A 23,343-nucleotide genomic window follows, 5' to 3' on the forward strand; every position below is an offset into this window, starting at 1 on the left:
AAGATGTTAGTAACAAATACATAAACGATATAATGAAAATATTAAAATTTATATATTTCTTTTCGTTGTAACTTAAAATAATGCTAATAAATTAGTATGACTTAATTTGTACAGAACCCATAATCAAAAAAAGATTCGCTCCTAGCTCTAGGTTTCATTAAAGCCTGGTTGACTTACAGTTTTTTTTTTAATAAAGCTTTCTTTAAACTCTAATCTATTAGGCGTTTTTTATACGGGGTTTCCGCTAAACTTGGCCACATATAATTTTACAAATATAACTTGGCCTTCTGAACTGAACGCATCCATAGTTTTTTTTTAATTCTGGCAACTTTTTAAAGAGAGACGTGTCGTGTCAGTCGGCTGAAAGTCAATTTTTCGTAAAATCGAATTGCTGGAACTAATGTATGAGAAAACATTTCTATAATAGTTTGCGGTGTTTTACGATAAGAAGATGCCGGCCGTAAGCTCCGTGAAGCCGGCCAACGGCCCCAATAAGGGGTTGTTTAATAATACGACCGGCTTCAGTACTCTTATCACTGTTACGGTTCTCACGTTGGCTTGGTTGGCCGGGTTTGCTTCTCGGCTTTTCGCTGTTATACGGTTTGAGAGTATTATTCACGAGTTTGATCCATGGTAAGATAGAGTTAATTTGATTTGTAATCTATTCTGTGTCTCGCCCCCTCCCTTCGTTCTAAACGATGTACGTGTTCTAGGTTCAACTACCGATCTACCGCTTATATGGTACAGCACGGGTTTTACAACTTTTTGAATTGGTTTGACGAGCGAGCATGGTACCCCTTGGGGCGCATTGTCGGCGGTACCGTGTACCCGGGCCTTATGATCACTTCAGGGACCATACACTGGATCCTTCACACATTGAATATCCCTATTCATATAAGAGATATTTGTGTGTTTTTAGCTCCGGTTTTCAGGTATGTTTTCTTATTTACTTATGTTAATCTATTACATTAGCAAAAAAGTCTTAAAACTTTCTATTGGCAAATTCCTTGAATTTTTTGTTAAATAAAATTATGATTTTCCTATTAGAAATGTTATATACATAGCTATTTAGCAAACAAATATAAATACACAGTAAATTATTTTCAACAGCGGCCTGACAGCCATAGCAACATATCTGCTAACTTCTGAGCTATGGTCCCGTGGAGCTGGTCTGTTTGCAGCCTGCTTCATTGCTATCATCCCCGGCTACAGCAGCCGGTCCGTAGCTGGCAGTTACGACAATGAGGGAATTGCAATCTTTGCTCTGCAGTTCACTTACTATCTTTGGCTGAAGAGTGTGAAAAGTGGTTCCATTTTCTGGTCTATCTGCACTGCTATTTCTTACTTTTACATGGTAAGTAGTAGTATTATTCACTAACTTTTTAATTAATTATAATTTCTAATTAACCTGTCATTTATTTTCCTAATTGGTCTAATCAACAAGACCAACAAGGGCATCAACTCAACACATACTACTTCTACTAAACTCATAATTTTGGACCTTCCTACTAGAGTCCAATGGGAGTTAAGACCTATTTGATTCTCAGTACTCCAATTGAGACATGTAAATTGGAGGACATGTAAGAGGAACCAATTAACCAATCAAATACTGAGCTAGAGTTGATTAGTGTGGGGGCAACTTGGGGATGACACATGAGTATACCTTGATTGAATCTTGCAATTTTATTGGTACTTAATTGAACTTTATCAAATAAATATTAATGACACATTTATGGTTGTATATTATGAAAATGAAATACTTCATCATTACAACAAAAATCTTTCATTAGGGTTACAATTTCCATTACAATAGTAATAAGGTTGGAACCTTCTTTTAAGTATAAAATATACTTGTGGCAGATGGCCCTGCTCTTCCATAATTTGAAAGAGTACAATCCATAATATTATATTATGTATGTAGTATGTCTATAAGAAATGCTATAACCATACGTCGGACTCCAGCGGGCATTTTCGTGGCATGTCAGAATGATAGGTAAGGTTCGCAAATCAATCAATTCACTTTCGAGTATTTGTACTTAGTATTTGGTACCTAGTATTTATAATGTGAAATTCCAAATATCATAGCAACTAACTGCGTTATTTATTTATAAACGTACTTGGACTACACATAAGTCAAAATGGCGAAAAAGTTCGTATGGCTTTATCCGTCACTCAGACAATTGCAGCTGTGAGAAAGGAAAAAAACAAATCAGTTAACTGGGCATGTCAAGTTCTATGAACACGGCTATGTTACAAATACTAGGTACATTATAATACTCGTAAGTTAAGATTTCTTTGTCAACCTTACCTTGCCCTCAAATTGCCCCCTATAGTCCGACGTATGGCTATAACATTATTTCGAACTTAGTATAATAATATTACATGTTATCAGTTTAAAGATTTTTTATTCTCATAAGAATTTTTACAGTTGACTTAGAATGGTAATTTAATCATGTTTTTTACACATTCAATTTCACAAAACAAGTAACAAATACTAATAAAAAGTTACATTAAGAATTTAATATTATTTTGCTGGTATGTGTATGTTTAAGTATTTGTATGTGTTTTGTTATCATATAAATACTTGTTTTAAGTTCTTATAGATCTAATCACATACATATTTATTCAAGATAATACTTCGTCTTATTTTCTCTCATTAAAATAAGCAAGTAATAAAATTAAAACACACAATACTATTTGCCAAAAATATGAAACATTTTCATAGCCCTGTCAATACGATATGAGTAATATGTTTCACATGTATGATATTTTTGCGAGCGACTAGAAACAAATGCTCCCATGTAACATGCTAATGGTACAAGAGTCTTGAAAGAAAGACATAAATATATCACAATAAGTTTTTGGATTTAGGTCGTCCGCTAGCTGACACACCACAAAGCACCCCACAAAGCGGGCGCACGCGCGCGGGTGGAATTGTAGATAGAATCCGCCGCACGCGTCCGCGTCAGTTAGCAGTGCTCATACTATTTTTTGTTATCCCGCTCACCTGCTCCATGCCCCCGAGCTATTTAGCTATACTTCTTCTTAGTCGGTTCCTCAAGGCTGAGGGTCGTGACCATCAGGAGTGCAGTTCTTCACCACCGCTCTCCAAACCCCCCTGTCTTGGGCCAGCTGTATTGACCCCTGGATGTTGACGCCCGTAGCGTCGCGTATGGCATCAGACCACCGAGTTGGAGCCCTGCCTCTACTCCTTCTCCCTTCGACGCACCCAACCAGAACGAGCTTTTCAAAGCTGGACGGGTCTTGGCGGGCCACATGGCCAAAGAAGGTCAACATTCTCTGGAAGCATGTAGTTGAAAGCCAGGTGGTAATATGTAGCTCTTCGAGAATAGACGCGTTGGTGCGGTGTTGCGTCCAGGATATGCCCAACATTTTGCGCCAGCACCACATCTCGAATGCGTCTATTTTTGCTCTCACACGTGGCTTCCATACCCATGTCTCAGAGGCGTAGAGGAATATGGAGAAGATAAGGGTGCGCATAAGTCGGACTTTCGTGTGGCGGTATATGTTCCTGTTTCTCCAAATCTTCTCCAAGCGCTTCACTGCTGCTTTTGCGATTTGTGACCTTCTTATGACCTCCTTCATGCAATATATATGCAATATATTTAGCTATACACCCTTAATCAAATAAGAAAGTCACATGTGTATACATTAAGCATTTTATTTCAGGTATCAGCATGGGGTGGCTATGTGTTCATCATCAACCTTATTCCCCTGCATGTGTTTGTGCTGCTCATCATGGGCCGGTTCTCACAGAGGCTGTTTGTGAGCTACTCAGTCTTCTACATAGTTGGCCTGCTGATGTCTATGCAGATTCCGTTTGTTGGTTTCCAGCCCATACGGACTAGTGAACATATGGCTGCTTCTGGTAAGAATTCTGTTAACCCTTAGATCAATAGAATACATGGAAAGTCGTGAGTTAACCCATGGAGCACCCCAGAATACCGTAGTATGGAACTCCTATGCTAGTTATCAGCACAAGTGTGACAGTAGGGCGCTCCACGGGTTAAAACCTCATTGGCGATCAATAGTTGTAATGATTCTTATTTTCATCCTATCCTCGTAAGTCCCCGCGTACTTGTACAAGTATAAATTAAATTCGGCATATGAACTATTATAGAAATATAATAGTTTCAAATTCAAAAGCGCACAAGTTTACTTGGGTCTTACAAGGCTATTGGCCCTCTGTTGAGGTGTAGGGCTCAAATCATATTCCTCCACTGACTCTGGTCCTGTCAAAGTCCAGTTATGGCCAGAGTTTGGTACATTGTTCAAGTAAGCGTTAAATGTACTGATAATAGCATGTTAATGAATTGTTGTACGTACAGTCGCCATCAGATATATCGGACCGGCCAAGGTGTTCGCAATATCTGAACACGCACTCAAACGCCCTGACAATAGAGGCGTGTTCAGATGATTGTGAGCACCTTGGCCGCTCCGATATATCTGATGGCGACTGTAATATAAATTAAACTAATTCTACACATGTGAAACCAAAAACTAATTGAGTTTTGAAGTTATTCTTATGGGTTTAACAGGAAAAGTATGCACGTACATATTGCGTTTATGATAAGGTCCCATAGATTTAATGGTTGTTCAAACTACCATTTTATCCTTATCAACGCATTGTATGTACGTTATGTGAAATTGGCTGCCATAAATGCTTGTTACAGCATAAGCAAACTCATCTACATACACAGCCATCTGTTTTACTATTGAATTGAATATGCTTATTGTTTTACGGCCTTGAGTATACAGTATTAAACATAATAATGTTAGCGGTAAAATGCATGTTGAATACCTAACTCAAATTACTATGAGTAACGCATTAAATTGGCCCGATTTCAAATAGATAAAATGATTATTTGCAGTATTCTTTATATTGTACAAGTATGAGTAGGTATAAATAAACTTATTATTTTTTTAATAAGTTATGTTACAAAAACTTTTCTGTACTAGCCCACTTTGGTGTCCCACTGCTGGGCAAAGGCGTTCCCTTGTTTTACAAAAAATATTTATCCAAAATAAAGAGTAATATGTAATAATATTTCGGATGGCCAAACTTCCGTCACCAAATCTGTATGATGATTGATGAGATGACATGGGTATAGGTTTTTCAATCAGGGGTGGAAATTCCCAGGTAGTTAATCCTGGGGAATTTAAACCATTCCCGGGTACGCGACGATTTCGAATTTAGTATACACTTTTAGAACAACAAGTACTCTCAGCCTTCTACTTTAGGCTATTTTAAAGACCGGCCACCCCTCTGGTATTGCGGGTGTCCATGGTCGACGGTAATCCCTTACCATCAGGCGATTCGTCCGTTCGTTTGCCTGAATAAACTGTCCGTAATACAAGTAATATTTTTTTCGACAATGCCACAAATTGGGAGCATTAATATCTTAGATCAATTGGAAGTAGGTATATAATATATGTTATTGAAAATGTCAGTCCAGAATGAGGTCACCTCGCAACGCGCATACAAAATCGCTACAGCGCCGTCCCACCTGCTGCTAATGGCTGTTATTTTGTAGGTGTGTTCGCCCTCATGATGGCGGTCGGCGCCCTCAAATACCTGCACATGCTGAGTCCCAAGGGCCAGTTTAAGCAGCTACTGATAGTCGGTGGACTGGTCGCCGCCGCGCTCGTTTTCTTGGCCGTGGTGGCGTTGACCTACGTGGGCGTTATCGCTCCGTGGAGTGGACGGTAAGATTCCCTTAAGTTTCCTTCCTTTCCTTATGTTTGTAGAGTCCAGTGGCGTAGCGTGAACCAATCTAACCGTGGGCGAAAACCACATTTGCGAGGCTCTTTTCAATGTGTTTTCCCAAGGTACCGTATAACGGGGTGAGTAGGTTTCGCGGGGAGAGGTGGCTTATGAATGGGGAGAGAAGGTTTGAGAGGGGGGTGAGAAGGGATTTTAAGGCTACTAATACAAAAATAATGTATTCCAATTTAAAATGGAGCTATAGTAATACGCATAATAAAAAAAAAAATCGATCCAACAATCTTCCTCTCACCCCAAATACGAGGCACTACGGGGTGAGGTGGGTTATCCTCTTTATCGTCAAAGTTATGAAATGGAACTACCCGAAATAAAATAAAAACTAAAATACAAACGCCGGGAACACTTATTATTTTGCATATGAAAACTGAATGGTGTATACCATTCAGTTTTCATATGCAAAATAAAATGTTATCGAGGTTTAAATTTCTGTTTTGACCCTACTCACCCCATTTTACGGTACTTACTAAAATGGTTGGCTTTGCGAGGCCCCCCTAAGTGCGAGGCCTGGGCGAAGGCCCAAGCGCCTACGCCTAGCTACGCCACTGGTAGAGTCCCTACCACTTGACTCAGACGGTAGGTATTGCTGTGTAGTAACGGTTGTTCTAAGGACTAAGATGTAATACTTAATTATCTATATACTTAACACAATACTAATTCGTGACACTTTATTTTTCACTATGTTTTTTCCATGTATGTCTATTGTCTATGTGTTTACGAATAAAAAATATTCTATTCTATTCTAATAGGTCAAACAGCTTTTTAAGTCATATAGTTTCATCGCACTGAACGTTCAAGATAGGTCCAGATTACTCCAGATCAGAAATATTTTATACAGGATGGCTAAAAAGTAACTGCGTTCCCGTTGCCAGGGAGGTTTTGGGATTATACTGAGCAACTTTTACTATGGGACTAACCCCGAAATCACGGTAAAAAAAATTCGCTGTGTCATAAATTTTGGGTGGTCCATTAATTAGTAGTAAGTAATTTTTTTTCGCGATTTCGGGGTGGTCCCATAGTAAAAGTTGTTCAGTATAAACCCAATACCTCACTGGCAACGGGAATGCAGTTATTTTTTAGCCAACCTGTATAATTCTTGATATCATATATTGAATTTAACATGTTTTAATGCAGGTTCTACTCGCTATGGGACACAGGCTACGCCAAGATCCACATCCCGATCATCGCGTCCGTGTCCGAGCACCAGCCGACCACCTGGTCCTCGTTCTTCTTCGACCTCCACGTGCTGGTCTGCACGTTCCCTGTGGGCCTGTGGTATTGCATCAAGAATGTCAATGATGAGAGAGTATTCGGTGAGTAAATTATTGATAGTCAGAAAAAGCTAATTAGGCACAGTTTTAATTGACAGAATGTGCAAGTGCTACCATAAATGGTAAATTCCTATAAAATATGACGTTTATCCACACATTGTCACTGCAAAGTCAGTCTAGATTTATCTTACTTGGACTTTAGGAATGAGAAAATAATGAGATTTTACAGTTTAATTTATTACTCGATCAACCGGTTTTCAATCAGTCTCTTTCACAGTATGTGACGAATCGCCATTTCATTACTTCGACATTACATTAATAACATTTAATTATATTTATAATAAATTGAGTTAATCATGGTGAGTATCAACTTAAAACAATTGTTGGAACTGATCTTTTATCCCAATTGTTAACACACCTTTGCTAGTCATAATTTTCCTAACATTTAGATCAGTATCACTTTTATAATTTTTCCAGTGATCAAACTACCTGAGACCTTTTCCATTACATACAATATTTTAACACATTCAGTGCCGAAAACCCGACTATCGGGTATTTTATGATATCATTCCCAGGTCTGACGACCCGATAGTCGGGATCGTTGTATTACTGCGTTATATAACGAAATTGTTGTGTCCAGGGCGCGGATGTCTTGTTTGGCTGGGTTGCAATGAATGTGTTAACGTTGTCGTTAATTTCCAGTGGCCCTGTACGCCCTTAGCGCCGTATACTTCGCGGGTGTGATGGTGCGTCTGATGTTGACCCTGACGCCGGTCGTGTGCGTGTTGGCCGGCATCGCGTTCTCCATACTACTGGACCTCGTCTTACGTGAGGATGAGCTGCCCGTCGCACCCGCAGACTCGGATGAGAAGAACCTTTACGATAAGGTATGTTGGTATTTCCAGTGGCGCTGTACGCCCGTAGCGCCGTATACTTCGCGGGTGTGATGGTGCGTCTGATGTTGACCCTGACGCCGGTCGTGTGCGTACTGGCCAGCATCGCGTTCTCCATACTACTGGACCTCGTCTTACGTGAGGATGAGCTGCCCGTCGCGCCCGCAGACTCGGATGAGAAAAACCTCTACGATAAGGTATGTTTCTGTTTAGAACGCCATTGTGCTATTGTACAGGTCATGAGAACAAACAAACAAACAAACATTTATTCAGCAAATAGGCCACAGGGTCGCTTTTACATGTCAAATTTTAAAAATAACCAAAACTACAAAAAACAATTACCAATATGGAATCAGTCTCTAAATGTCGAAAACACCAAAAAAACATGGACAGTAGAAGATCGTGAATCATGTTTTCCTCCAATAAAGTATGTTTTCTTACTGCTTGGAAAAGTCGTGAGTCGCCGGGGTAAGTGACGTCGATGTTGGAGCTATAGTTCGTTTTTTTAGCATTAGAAATAAGGTAAACAATCTTTATGTGTCTTTTAATTGAAAAACACATTTTAAAAATAAGTTACGGCAAATATGTAACAATTATGAATCTAATACGATCATTTATATTCTTCTGCTTTCATAAGTAATAGTTTTTGATTTTTTAAAAGCGTTTTTCAATTAAAAGACATGGTAAGATCGCTTACCTTCTTGCAAGTTCTTTCTAATGTTAAAAAAACGAACTATAAAGAGATGCAAAGTTGTAAAACACTATCGTTTGATGTTAATTAAAAAGATTTGATTTTGCGAATTCGTCCATAAGTGTGCAAAATTAGAATTGCATAGTGTACAGATGTAGTACATAATTCGTATTTTCCCGGAAACGTTCGTATTTGTCGTGCTTCAGTCAACCTCAGTACCTTACGTACGTTTCCGTGAAAAAAACGATGGAAAACAAATATGCAATACATCTGTGCTTAATGACGTCCATCCAGCAGTTTGAACGGAATGTGAAAACACAAACAATGAATGTACGAGTTTTGTAATACTAGATAATTCTAATAATACGACACATGTTTTCGTACATGTTTTTTTTACAATTTTATGAAATATAATATAGGTTATTTTGCCAATAAATATTGAATCGATACCTAAAGATGGAGCATAAAAATCGCTGTCAAGGGTTTTAATATTGAAAAGTACACCATGTTCTTGTTGAAATAAGGTTTCAATTTCTAACAAAATATAATGTAGTAATTCAATATTCATGGTCTGTTTGTTGAAATGCATGTAGTTGCCCTAGTTTATGCGAAACTAATGAGCATGTTTAAGTACTTATTGTCATGGAGTAAATCAAATTACAAGATCATTTTCCTGATATTACGGTGTTTTATTACGATATCAATCATGTTTCTGTTTTTCTGATAGTGTGTGATTGACTGATTGCAAATATGTTCCGTACGCCACATATTATATGTTAAACGGTATAAGTTGCGCACTTGCTTTTATTCCCATGATTAAGCGCTTCAGATTTTATAGTTTAAAGAAATGAAGTGAAATATCTACTTCCGGACGGTGCCGCGCTGAAGTTTGAAGTTCTATACTCTTAATTTTTCGCAAAAACTCCACATTATCAATACATTATCGTAAACAATACATTATTGAAATTATTGAAAACAATACATTATCGTATTTAACACCGCCTTTGGGTTTCTTGGTTAACAAGGTAAATGTTATAGCTTCTTAGTTAGCTTGTGAATCCTAATAGCTTCGACGTGTCCGTCTATCTGTTCGTTCGATATTATTAGCTAAACTGTTTTGCGGGTTTATTCTGATGCAGCCATTCGCAAAGTGTGCTCCGCGGGCCGTAGGGCTCCACAAAGCATCTGTGGGGGCTCCGCGAGAAGCGAAAACAAATCAATAACCAGCTCTTCTATATCTCTGGTCTACATTTAAATAGTAACGAAAGATTTTTTTTTATTTGGGGCACCTTCAAATATTTCGCTTTCCAAAAGTTGTAATGTAATAATTGTGTGAGCAGGCGGGCAAGCTGAAGAAGCGTACGCTGGAGCCGACCCCCCCGGCGGACTCCGGGCTCGGCATGAACGTGCGCTCCGGCACGCTGATCGCGTTCATGATCCTGCTCATGCTGTTCTCCGTGCACTGCACCTGGGCCACCTCCAACGCCTACTCCAGCCCGAGCATCGTGCTGGCCAGCTATGGGAATGACGGGTACAGTTTAAAAAAAATCATCATTGACCGATCATCAACCCTTTACCAGGCTAAAGGATATAATATATATAACCCACATACGGCACATCAAACATGTGTTCTATTCTCGATCAGTAAGACTGACATTCGATTGTCATTTTTAAACTACGTATCAGCCTGGTAAAGGGTTATCTTAGCTAGGTAAAGTTAATTATGAAAATATCTAGATGCATTCGGTCGTTTTGCTCTTCTATTTGATTGCTCTTTTTTTAACGATTCATTGTTATTAAGTTGTAAAATGTTATTTTAGTTCACGCAAAATCCTGGACGATTTCCGCGAAGCTTACGGTTGGCTATCACAGAACACTGCTGAAGACGCGAGAGTCATGTCTTGGTGGGATTATGGTTACCAGGTATTTGTTACTTGAATTAATTACCCTTAAAATACAACTTTATTGCTTTAAAATAGGGCTTATAATAATTTCCGATTTTCAGATAGCGGGAATGGGAAATAGAACAACTCTAGTCGATAACAACACGTGGAATAATTCCCACATTGCGCTCGTCGGCAAGGCCATGGCGAGTAATGAAAGTGCCGCTTATGAAATAATGACCATGTTGGATGTAGACTACGTTCTCGTGATATTTGGCGGCGCTATCGGCTACTCAGGCGATGACATCAACAAGTTCATATGGATGGTCAGGATCGCAGAAGGAGAGCACCCTAAGGATATTCACGTACGTTTTTCTTAAATTTCAACCTTATTTGTTTATACATAAGGTTTATTTGAGGCGTTTCTTAATTGATTTTAATTTTTCAGGAAGCGGATTATTTTACAGAGAGAGGGGAATACCGAATAGATTCTGAAGCATCGAAAACGATGTTAAATTCTTTAATGTACAAGTTATCATATTATAGGTGAGTTTTTTTAAAATTTTCCATGGCCTTAAAATTATCTGCCTAAACTCAACCCCGAACTTTTTTAGCAGATTTTAAGCTTCAGAAAATATTATATTTTGGAACCTTGTGTATAAGACATATTATTTTTTCTTGTTATACTTGTAAACTTTGTATAAGCTTTCTTTTGCTCTATTGCAAAGTAAAATCTATCTTTCATTATCACAATCGGCCATAGCAGGCTAATAAAGGTTACAGCGTAAAATGAACCTTAATACATTCTAATAAAGTTTACTATTTTTATATGAAATAATTGTGACCATCTAACCATACAGCCAAAAACCGTCTCTCTACTAACCCCCTTATTCATAAAACTTTACGGGCCTGATTTAGTTAAATTATGTTTTATCCCTTTCTTACAAATACATAGGTCAAAATGTCAGATAAGGGCAAACGATTATTAGCTAATTGAGGTTTGTAGCGCGTTTATGAATAAGGGAGTAAGGGCCAGTTGCACCAACCATATTTGACAGACTGATCAAAGTCAGCCGGCGGGCCCCGGCGCTTTACTATGAAACTTTCCATACATAAAAGATTAGCGAACTCTTTAACGATACGAACAGTTTGGTGCAACCGACCCTAAGAATATAAAACCTTTTGCGTTGACGTTTGTCAGATACGACAGCGGCGGGAGCCCGCCGGGCTACGACAGGACGCGCGGCGCGCTGCCCGGCCACCGCGGGTTCCGCCTCACCTACCTCGAGGAGGCCTACACCACCGAGCACTGGCTCGTGAGGATATACAGGTATACACACATTGCACAATACTATTTATCTAAATAGTTTTTTCACCACACCATCTCGGAAAGACTTACTTTGCACTTCAAGAACTGATAGCAAAGTTGCATTTTATTCACATGTGAGGCAAAGTAATCAAATGCAACTTTTGAGTTGTTTTCTTATGTTGGGGGTTGTGCACAAATCACGCGAGGTATTTTTGGCTACTTTTTGACCCCCCCTCCCCCTTGGTGATATTTGGTGAGGTTTTTGGCTACCCCCCCTCCCCCCACGCAACCTCACGTGTATTTTTTTGATTTTTTTTTCATTCGACCTAATTTTAAGATAAATAGTGTTGCATTTAGAAAATATTGTTTATTTTTCTATTTTCGTTAAATACATTCGCTATTTTGAAGTACAGAGTGAAGATTTATGTTTAACGAAACCGAGAAAAGGTATTTACTCATGTGGTTGGATTTTTTTTCTTAGTTTTATTTACTGTAGATAATACACGTGAGGTTTCCTTATACCCCCCCTCCCCGAACGTGATCTATCGTGAGTTTTTCGAGACCCCCCCCCCCCCCGCCCCCATCGAACCTCGCGTGATTTGTGCACGACCCCTTGGCTGGTAGAATTGACTTTTAAATGATGATTATGGATGATATTTAATAACATTCATTTGTATTTGATTTGGTTTGATTTTGTTTGATATTTTATTTTACATTTAATATTTGCCTCGGGTTGGTGTGGTGAAAAATTTTGTGTTTCACTCGGGGGCAAATTTTGTTTAATCCTCGTGCTTTGAAACCCTCGCAACACTCAACATTCCATTTTTGAACCACTCGCTATGCTCGTGGTTCAATTTTGGAATCTTTCGCTTGCTCGGGTATCAATATTAGCACAAGCGGTTAAACAACAACTTTGCCCCCTTGTAAAACAAATAACTATTAAGAAATTATCAGGTAAATTGCATCCACCGTTTTTATCCCTATTCATCCCGACGTGAACGTAAATACACGCCTAATGTAGACGTGAATTCACGCCTGTGGAAGGTACTTCTTAACTATCAAAGATTAATTGATTGCATTAATCATAATGTTGGCCGTAATGATGTTATTATTTTTAAGCAAATGTATATGTTTGTCTCCAGGGTTAAAAAACCAGACGAATTCAATCGTCCGCGACTGCCATTAGCGAAGAGGACGATTTCTACATCCAGTGGTTTATCCAAAAAGGTAGGCCCATTTCAAACAGAGATTTTACAGCACATTTTTATAGCACAAATTAGGACTTTAAGCTTAGGCTGTTCCTACAGAGTTTATGTAAGACATACGTTGGCAAGTCGATTTTAGCAAATATAGCTAACCCAATGTAACTATAAAACTATACGTGATTTACATTAGCACAACTTATTTATCGGATTTTTGCCGAAACCGAATGATCGGTTTTATGTTCGGCCGGTACCCAACGTCGTAACATGATTTTTATGTCGAAACCTGCCGTAACCGTAACTTCGTCCGGACAGTACCTAAAATAAAGTTTAGGCGCGGCCGAAAGGTTCCGCAGTGTTTTTGGTCGAACGAAACCGAACCTTCAGCGGAACCGCCCATGCCGAAACCGAAACTTCGGTCCCGCATTAGTTTCTACTGTGTATCACAATTTGTCCGTAGACCTTGCATTCGATACACACACACTTTGATAAACTGACTTCTGTAGTCGGTGTCACTGAGTGTTTAATAGACATCATATTGTTTCCTTTTCGTCAAACTATTTCCTGTAGTAATTTGTTTTGCTATAATTTTCGCTATTGTTATTAAGTGTTAATTTGTATTCTGAGCTCGATTTCCATTGTTATAGCAACCGCTATCAGTAGGAGAGTCGGACACGGTACCGTATAGTACTACTTTTTAGATGTCCATGTTGTGTTGTTATTGATGTTGTACCATTGTGCATGTATTGTATTTTAATCGTTATTGTTTTTCGTTGAAGATTGTTGATACTTTGTGGTTTAGAAATAGAATGCTTGCTGTGTCTGTTGTACACCGGTATTAAGTGTTAGATTTAGGAATGTACCATCATCTTTCATTCATATTTCTTTATTTAATAAATTAGATATTCACACAACTATTTGTTGCATATAGCTTCATTTTAAATGTTATTATTATGCACTGTTGTTCAGTTTAGCCATGTGATATTTTCGTGAGAATTATAACTGCATCTTGATTCTTGATTTTCCCATGAAATAAGATACTACCCAGTCAATTCTTTCAGTGTATACCTTGTATATAACAGTCAACAGCAGAAGTAGTAAAGTATTCATATGTACATGTACAAACCCTACTCTCTTGACAACATATCTGTGTACTTTTGCCGATAACTGAACATGATAAACAATTGAACGCATTGCATGATGAGTCATTAGAAGCTTTTTTCTGTATGTTGCATTCAAAAGGTAAGATGTTTGCTTCTTATTCATTATTAAGACTTACATTTGGTTTCTTACAGACTTCACGAAGAAGAAAAGGTATCCTAAAGAATAAGCCCACGGTCGTGAAGGGCAAGAAGATAAGCCGGCTGGAGTGACGCGGCGCTCGTCGCAACACGAGGTCGTGACTCCGCATCAGTGGTAATCTTGCAGCCTCTACATCGTCTTGCAATCCTTTAACTTCAATATTTACGCATCAGAACGAACCGAGTGATCTTTTAATTGCCCTTATGTCGAAACCATCTTCATTGAAACGCTTTAATGCATAGTGTTTTTACAAGGTAACGTATGGCGGAGTTCTCGATTGCTCGGTTTCTGCATATTTATATTTAATAGATTTAGAATACGTTTAGTTATCAATCTATCTCAAATCATATGTCGGTATAACTAAATTGAGTGATTTATGAATTCGAAAGTATGGCAAAGTAAAGTTATCTCACAGCGGTTACAATGTTATGTATGTAATAATTATTTTGTTCCTTCCCTTGTTTTCGAAGACAATAAGTATGTTCACCAATAATGTAACGTGTAATGTATTGTATAATGTTCGACGGTCTAGTTGTATTTTAGGAGAGATAGATAGGTAGATTCAATAATTTTGTTACTGAGATTAGAAGGAACATTGAAGACTAATGTTAACTCGAATTATTTTTAGGCGTCATTCTGGGCTAGTTAGTATAGTTCCTTCTAATGTAATGCGGATTGCGTGAGCGAGATTATTAGAGTTACGGTGTTTTGAGGCCATACTACGCGAGATGAATAATTATGTAATGGTGCTCTGACATTGGCTATTATAAAGTGTTAAGTTGTATAACATCGTGTGACAGGGACAACATGGTGTTTTATTATGTTGTCCCTCTCATGCATTGTTATATAACATTTTATAACAGCCAATGTGGGAACACCATAATACCCATTACCCACAAATACATACCTTTTAAAATTAATCTACTATAATGTATTCGTACTCGCGTAGTGTACACCAAGATACCTCGTAAGGTGTATGCCGGTAACGGCGTGTGCCACGAGACCTTACCACTGATGTAGCTAATGTTTGACTGACACCCATTATCTATTTACTTAGTCCATTAGATAAATATTTCTTAATATTTAAATACTTCGTTAACATTTGATTTCGGCACTGAGTGCGTATGTCACGTTTTCGGGGCACGATGTGGTAACAATGGGTATAATGTGTTTGAGTTTCTAAAGCATTTGGTGCTAAAGCTGCATTAAAGAGTGGGACACCAGAAATTTTAGTGTAATTTATATTCACATATTTTTTCTTTTCCTCAGTCCAATTTTATTTCATTGTACAGTCAGCAATACTATTAGCTTAGCACCTTTTTATACAAACTTCTTCTCAGGGAGGGTACCTTTTCTCTGTAGCTGGCTGTACTTAGGGCATACTGAAAAATAAGTCGTCTCATATATCAGAATCTAGAAACTTTCAGTATGGTCTACGTACAACGGCTTGCAAAAGGTATTCCAGATATCTTAAATAAATGAAATAGACCACGAAGCGCGTACGTGTATACTCATTCTGAGTTCTGAGGGGTTATCCGCAGATGGTCTAGAACTCAAAATGACTAGTGTGTTGTTTTGCCTAAATCGCAATTAGTCTACATCGCAAACGGTCTAGAACGCAAAACGCCCGAATTATTTTTTCCGTTTTATCTTAACTTTATAGCGATGTCTTCCGCGGGGCTCCTATTCTGTGCTTTTTGGCCTTCGGCCATTTGAGGATACCTAACGAACCTAACCTACCTATGTAAATTGTGGTGATATAAAAAGTGGGCATTTTGCGTTATAGACCGTTTGCGATGTAGACTAATTGCGATTTAGGCAAAACAACACACACTAGTCATTTTGCGTTCTAGATTATCTGCGGATAACCCATTCTGAGGGTTATCCGCAGATCTTCGACCCTCTCGACTTGCCTACTGCCATGTTTTGGGCTTGCACGTTAAATTAGCCAATGGTTTATTTATTAGGTGACTATTGTATGAATATTTTTGAAGCGTTGTTTTTATTTTATCCTCTAAGTCACATCGTGTCGCGTCCGATCTAACAATAACCGACGAGTGCACGTGTGAACATATCCTTAGATCAGTCTTATTTGTTGTATTATCTGTAGATCTAATAACTACAGATGGCACTCTGCTCGGCGGGCAAGGGCTCGCTCATACAATGATGTTTAAAACGAGTGGGGTACGAATTGTTCGTATTTCGTGTTTCGTATTCGTGTTGGTGTTTTCGTATGTGGGGTAGACGCAAATTTTACTAATTGAATAGCAACAAATCCGTTGTCATTAGGCATTCTTTGATTGCTATTTAACGATCTTTGAATTAATATTATTTTTATTTGAAATATAGAACATATTAGGAACACCTATTTAAACATACTGTGTGAGCGAGACGTAACATCGGACGCTTTGAAAACTTAACGATCTATAGTGAGAACGTGAGCAGTTCAAAATAAATTATGTATTTATGTCTATCATTACTAAGAACGTCCATTTGTAATATTTATATAATGATCGATAAATAATTTACATTATAATTAGTGTTTATTATAAATTAGTGTTCTACTTGTTTTATTCCTGAATGCGATGCTTTTTTGTTTTGCTAGGCTACTCCTCACTTCGGTACTTATCGCTACTCAGCAGCGGTATCATGGTCGCATTTATCTCCTGTCATGCCATGCGTCACTTTCGCACTTACATATTTGTTAGAACGTGACAGGCATGGTGACAAATGATAAAGAGCCGACCATATTAGCCCTACAGGTCGCGTTATATGCACTTCACCAATTTGACACTTTCTAATTCATATACTATTGTTACTATTTGTTGTCTACCAAAGTATGAATATGATGATAAGAATAACTTATGGTTATCAATAAGTTTGTAATCTGTAATCTGGATTCTGTAATACTAATATCATTTATTTGATGGTTGCTTTCGGGCTCTTAAGTGAGAGGTGTTATTTTGATTTTATTGTTGCACGACACTATTGTTTTCGTATTGTGACAGAGTTTTATCGATCTGTAGGAGAGATATCTAGTGCTCTACTGTTTTTAATAAACTGATGGAGACGATTTTTTGTTTCAATGCAAAGACCTCCGCCATTGGCAAACTTTCCCTAGTTATATTATTTCCAATTTTGAATAATTGGCTTAACCCTTTAGTCCGTAGCGGCAAAATCCTTGCCATCATGCTTAAAACAAAAACGCATATGTACTATAAAAATTACGGTTCGAAATCGAATGACTAGAATGTCAAATGGTTAAACGGTTAAAATGATTTTAGATCTGATCTGTAATATTCTCTAAAAACCGATAGACGACGCTGTTTTTATAATAAAAAGTATACAATTTTGTCGCACGCTACGTTAGACTAGATTTTCTTTCTCTTTCGTGACTCGTTGGGAGTAAGGTAAACGCCCTAGTGCTCGACATGTGTCGCTTAACTATAAACTCGGGTAAATCCATTCGACCCGCCGCAAATATCTACGCTAAGTATTACTTTTTCTTAATACCAAACTCGCATAATCTGGCAGATGGATTTACCCGAGTTTGAAGTTAAGAGACTCACATGTAGGTAAATGCCGATAGATCACACACTGATGCTTTCACCTGCTCGACAATGACTTAAGTTTAAATATGACATAGGTAATGTACTGGGAAAGTGACGAGTACTCGAACGTCTACGTTGCTGATTGTAGCATTGATGCCTTACTGTTGCGTCGTCTTTACGGACAAATATGTGGGTAATATGTCTGGGATATAAAGAATAAAAACAAATTGACAAAACCTTCACCATATATTTATTAATAAAGACAATCTAAAAGATCACTTAATAGTTCATTGTCTTAAAAAATTAGTTACCCTAATAAATTTATCAATATATATAATAGAATTTTATTTTATTACTTATTGTTTCAAGGATATGCGAAATTGTGAAAAGTCGCTCAGCGGGGAGGGACAGGGCTGGAGCTTACTCATCGTTGTTCTTTACGTTACGATCATCACATTGATTGAATATAACAATGAATCTAGTTATACGTAGTACACTTACATCATCTCGAATACCTAGTTAATCTAAATGCTTAATAAAGGTTAACGACCTAAGTGTCTACGCGAAGAATTGTGCTAATCTAAAAACGTGTCTACAAATGTTAAATAGTAGTTCAAAGACTTTTGTAATTTACAGAACGTTCAAAATCACAACACAGAGTGTAATATCAATTATCGTGCAGTTGGCACGTGGGTTCCCCTACGGTATTATATGTTACACGGGTACGTATCATGGAGCACGGCGCGGCGGCGCGGCCGACACGTCGAGGCATCACCGCCAGACAGTGCCGCCAGCGTGCCGGTATGCGCGCCGCCGCGAGCCTTACACTCTTTATTCCATACAAAATTAGAAGAATATATATTCATTTAGACTTATAAAATATTTACTATAGTAACATTTCACATTTTTTTTTGTTTTTGACACAAATACTGAAATACATTTACAATGAGTACCGCATTCGGGACCATAGAAAACAAGGAGTCAGATAGAACAATTACTAAGCGATTATACATTGTAGGAGTCCATTAAACTAAGAAAACATTTAGTGACACTATAACATTCGGTAGTTGAACGCGAGCGCTGTTTCGTCTGTCCGTTCGGTTGTTGTGCAGTACCTAGTGTCTTGTATAATTAGGTGCCTATTTCATCATCTAAGCTACACTTCACGAAATTGACTTGACATCATTATTGTTTTACTTCATTGCTACTACGCCTGATGCAGCTAATACTAAGAGGCTCGGTGGAAATCGCTAGACAGGGAAGCAGTCGTCGGCATGTCTTTCAAACGTTCCTTCCTAGGCCTGTGTTTATTAATATTTAAAATTTATTTCTAGAATATATTTTCGATAAACCGATAACGATTTGTTAGTAAAGATGAAACCAACCCGACCCACCCGCCTGGCACCCTGCGCGCGCAGGGTGGAGGTGGATCGTACAAATAAATGCAAATTTCCAGTGCTTATTCTTTGTGTCTGTTCTAAAATAACAGAAAACAAAAATAATTATTATACTAAAATAAAATCGTAAGGCACTTCTATATTTAAGTTGAAATAATATAGTTCAATTGTCGTCCTTATAATTTAATCTAAAGTAGACTTAGCGAAGTTTGTTTGAATACTTGAGTACAGATAACTGCGCGCGGCTCCTGCCGTACGGTACGGCTCCTGCCGTACGGTACGGTGGTCGCGACGGCGTACTCGTATGTTATGTATCCCGGGGATACGTAATGTAAAGCTACACCCTGACTAGTATGACGAGTTGCACATGGAATGGGCTAGTGACTCGGCGATGATGTACTAAAAGTAATAAATCATAATAAACGTAGAACATAGAATATAATCTTATATTTTTGTGAAATTAACGCATAGACTTCTTACTAGAGAGTACCTTTCAGTCTTAATAGCTAAGAGTATTGTTAAATTATCTCTGGAGGGACTTTGTCTTCAATAAATTGTAATTTTATGTAGTAGACCTATCTCCGGTACGATAAATTTAATTTGAAAAAATATTAATTATTTACATAATAGCAAGTTTATGAGTTAATTTGTTTTATGAAAATAATACTCTGAATGCCGACAAATAAAGAATATTTCGTAGCGTACTCTGTTCTATCCGATAGCACTAGTCATGAGTCATGAATAATTGAACCCTCTCGCTATTATAAAATAACCGGCATATATTCATAGCGATATCGAAGTATTTATTCATTTACATCTGGGGTTTTACTTAAAGCCTCGCCTTAGTCTAAAACAACAATTCTCTGATGCAATTCTACGTTGAACATTCAACACTCTGTCCTAGGTATATAATTAATCTAAATTTGGCATACTTATTTAGTCTAGTCACAAATAGTTTTGGCAAATGTTTGGCATACATTACAGAACGTAAGTGAGAGCAGACAACCGTTCGTTTACACAACCAAATGATCACGAGTATGTGATGCAATATAATATAATACAGCCTACCGACACGCGACGCGACGCGAGCCGTTCGCGACGAATACAGCTAACCCCGGCTACACACGTAACTATAAATCGTAGCGATTAAACTGTGCAGTCCGAACTGCGCAGTTTTATCTACCGTGTGTATGACAAATCGTTCTCGATCATCGTTACGATTTGTTATACACACGGTAGATAAAACTGCGCAGTTCGGACTGCACAGTTTAATCGCTACGATTTATCGTTACGTATGTAGCCGGCATAATGCAGCGGCTTACACTACACCGCGCCGATAAAGAAACTCTTCGAGGCGCCCTCTGGCCATTTCAGGTACTCATGGAAGGAAAACGAATATCCAGTAAACTTTCAGAAGAATAAATTCATATCTCAATGTTCGTTTCGGGACTAATCCCACAATAAATTATTTCCAAGAATCGAGTTATAATCATAATACTGCCAGCGTTACACGCCTTTCATTTACTCCGTAATGTTAAATGTTAATCTAAACAGTGAAGTGTTAATAATATTAATAAATAATTCGAAGGTATTAACATGTCTTTTATAAGGAATATTGCCCCAAAATTAATATTGAGTCGGTTGTTAAAAGTACTTTCGGAAGACAACAGTAAGTCGATCGAGGAGGTCACAACCGCAAAATATTACGTTAGTATTAAGAGGAGCCGTCGCGGGTCGCGGGCCGCGGACCCACGAGTCGGGTGGACACACATCGAGTCGGTACATTACATAGAGTAGGCTTGAGCAACGACATTATTGCCCGATTTGTACATTCCTTCAAACGATACAGTACTTACAGATCTCTGAAACAACAATACATATCACAACACGGATCTACACGTATAATATAGAATTACATTACATTCATAAATAGAAAATATTACTACAATCAAAAATTAACTATTCAAATATTAAATAATACCATATTTAGAACAATCAATAAGGAACTATTCAATAAGTTATCAACATAAAATATAGAACATTTGAGCATTTTAATAATATTTGTGTAAAAAAATATTAGTATCCCTCCATTATTTTGTTTTCTTCAGTGAACGAGCAAGTGGAATGAACAGAGATGCGAGGCGTGCGGCGAGGCCGACGGCCACGAGGCCGAGCGCCTGCGATCTCTCCTCTACATGTGCAATTGTGCATAGCTCCGGTACAAGACACATATTCACATTTTAAGATTATTATCATCGACATTATTTTAAATTTCAAATCAAATTGATATCATTAAAAATCTGAATATGGGTTCAAGTTGGGCAATGGGTATCGGCATGGATGCTGATTTGATACAGTTCTCTTATCGTTGTCTAAACCCGAGTGGCGTGAGACTTAAGTGCGTTTAATGATGTCTAACGCGACTAGAACCAAACTTAAACGAATGACTAAGAATAAATAACAACGAGATGAGCAAACGAGCAAACGTAATTTAATGAGCTGAGCTCGCAATGAAATGAAACGGTCGAGTAAGACGAGGTAGTGTAGTTACTACACTATAAGTATCACACTCGAAGTTGTAATACTTTTATAGTTTCATTATCATTCAAATAGAGCTCGGCGGCGCCGGTCTTAGCGGCGTCCGCGCCGAGCTGTTATATCTCTATGTACAACATCACACTTGCAAAGTCACATTTAGAAGTCGTAGTGTCTTATAAAAAACTTTACGAAGAACTATCTATCTATGTATCAATCGTTATACAAAATATGTTTCTGCGATCTCTTCAAGCTTAGCAATACGAGAATTTCGAATAATTAGTAGTTTTATTAAGCTAATCGTTCAGTTTACCCAAGCTAACTCTTCTCTAGCTACTAGCCACTACGTCGCTCTCAACTAGATCACTTTTTAATTTATCTATAATTCTATTTAATTTGTAATAATTATAATAAATGCTTAAACAATTCAGCATTTTGTCCTCGGGGCGCGCGAGGCCGCCTCGCGGCATACGGCGCCGCTAGTGCGGTAGCCGAGGCCTGCTCGCCGGTATCGGCGGAGTAGAGCACAGACACTGAGCGAGGCCGAGCGCGAGTTAGTCGCCGGGAGTGACAAGGGGTCGGTTACAGAGAGTGCGCGGGCGGTTTGCATTGGTAATCAGCAGTCGCGTGCCGCTCGTCGGATCGCTCGACCTTTTCATAAGGCTTTTCGAGTTTGGGCCGTTTCGGCTCGGCGTCGAGTGGCCGGTGCGACTTCATGTGCGCGCTACGACTTTTTACTTTGTTAAATACTCTGAAACATAACAGGGTACACTATTAGAGACGGCAAAAGAAGATGGGAGAGAAAATGGTTAAACAAAAACGTGAAGCGGTAGTGCGGAAAAGCAAAGCCGGAAGCGTTAGTCTTACAAAATAACTTATATACATACACTGTTAATACACGAAAGCCTCTCAAATATAATACCTAACATTATTAAGATAAATAAAATATGTATTTATGTGCTATATTTTCCTACGCGATGGACATACATTCTGTAGGTATTTTTTATATTATTTAATAAAAATACATTCATTATTTGATATTTACAAAGATCGATGTTATATCTTTCGGAATATAAGTATGACTAAACAATTTAAAGTACTATATGTATAATAAACAATTATATGTATGTATAATGTTGAAGTTATGCAAACATTAATTCGACATGCATGCAACCAACATCGATAACACCGCAAGAGGCCGGCCCGGGGGTCCTAACAACGTCCGCCGAGGTCGGCTATAACTTGACTAACATAACATCTTCATTCACCAAGTTAGTTATGTAACTACACAGTTGTAAAAACTATTGATTAAATTCTTAACTCACGCACAAAAGGCAATTTAGGTGAAACCTAAACAAAGATCTCGAACCGATCGAATAGGGCACAGGTCGGTTCAGTCGTTTGAGTACGAAACTTTATAAAACGTCTTAAATACGTTCGAGGCGAAAAGTGAAGAGGTTACGTTCCACGTAAATTGCGTTTGCGCGTATTCAGTATCGTCGCATG

At 38.2% G+C, this 23,343-nt stretch overlaps 2 protein-coding genes across 5 annotated transcripts in view; one reads left to right on the forward strand and one right to left on the reverse strand.

The window, feature by feature from the left end:
* Positions 1-330: 330 nt before the first annotated feature.
* LOC134673519 (dolichyl-diphosphooligosaccharide--protein glycosyltransferase subunit STT3B) lies at positions 331-17,427 on the forward strand. Of its 3 annotated transcripts, none has more exons than XM_063531512.1 (15): positions 331-633; positions 714-932; positions 1,111-1,354; positions 3,691-3,889; positions 5,556-5,727; positions 6,938-7,116; positions 7,980-8,164; positions 9,999-10,189; positions 10,479-10,581; positions 10,664-10,906; positions 10,990-11,087; positions 11,743-11,871; positions 12,993-13,077; positions 13,700-13,729; positions 14,348-17,427. In XM_063531512.1, the coding sequence occupies exons 1-15, from the start codon at positions 452-454 to the stop codon at positions 14,423-14,425; spliced, it is 2,337 nt and encodes a 778-aa protein (XP_063387582.1). In that variant the 5' UTR covers positions 331-451; the 3' UTR covers positions 14,426-17,427. The 3 variants fall into 3 exon arrangements, with proteins under 3 accessions (XP_063387582.1, XP_063387581.1, XP_063387583.1); XM_063531511.1 differs by lacking the exon at positions 7,980-8,164 and adding an exon at positions 7,777-7,961 and having other exon boundaries at positions 332-633; XM_063531513.1 differs by lacking the exons at positions 7,980-8,164; positions 13,700-13,729 and adding an exon at positions 7,777-7,961 and having other exon boundaries at positions 332-633.
* Positions 17,428-18,138: 711 nt separating this feature from the next.
* The window catches only part of LOC134673516 (uncharacterized), a 297,423-nt gene continuing 292,218 nt past the window's right edge, over positions 18,139-23,343 (reverse strand). For both annotated transcript variants that reach the window (XM_063531508.1, XM_063531509.1), the window contains one exon: positions 18,139-22,588. In XM_063531508.1, coding sequence (XP_063387578.1) covers positions 22,420-22,588 — 169 coding nt within the window. In that variant the 3' untranslated portion in view covers positions 18,139-22,419. The remainder of the gene's footprint in view (positions 22,589-23,343) is intronic.

This window comes from Cydia fagiglandana, chromosome 18 (assembly GCF_963556715.1).
Source record: "Cydia fagiglandana chromosome 18, ilCydFagi1.1, whole genome shotgun sequence".
Taxonomy (NCBI): Eukaryota; Metazoa; Arthropoda; class Insecta; order Lepidoptera; family Tortricidae; genus Cydia; species Cydia fagiglandana.

What these genes read in the sequence shown, in the direction of transcription:
- LOC134673519 (XM_063531512.1), top strand. Translation starts at nt 452, where the DNA reads ATGCCGGCCGTAAGCTCCGTGAAGCCGGCCAACGGCCCCAATAAGGGG. An exon ending in CTATTTCTTACTTTTACATG is followed by an intron (nt 1,355 to 3,690) that starts GTAAGTAGTAGT and finishes ATTTTATTTCAG; the next exon opens with GTATCAGCATGGGGTGGCTA. An exon ending in AGCACCCTAAGGATATTCAC is followed by an intron (nt 10,907 to 10,989) that starts GTACGTTTTTCT and finishes TTAATTTTTCAG; the next exon opens with GAAGCGGATTATTTTACAGA.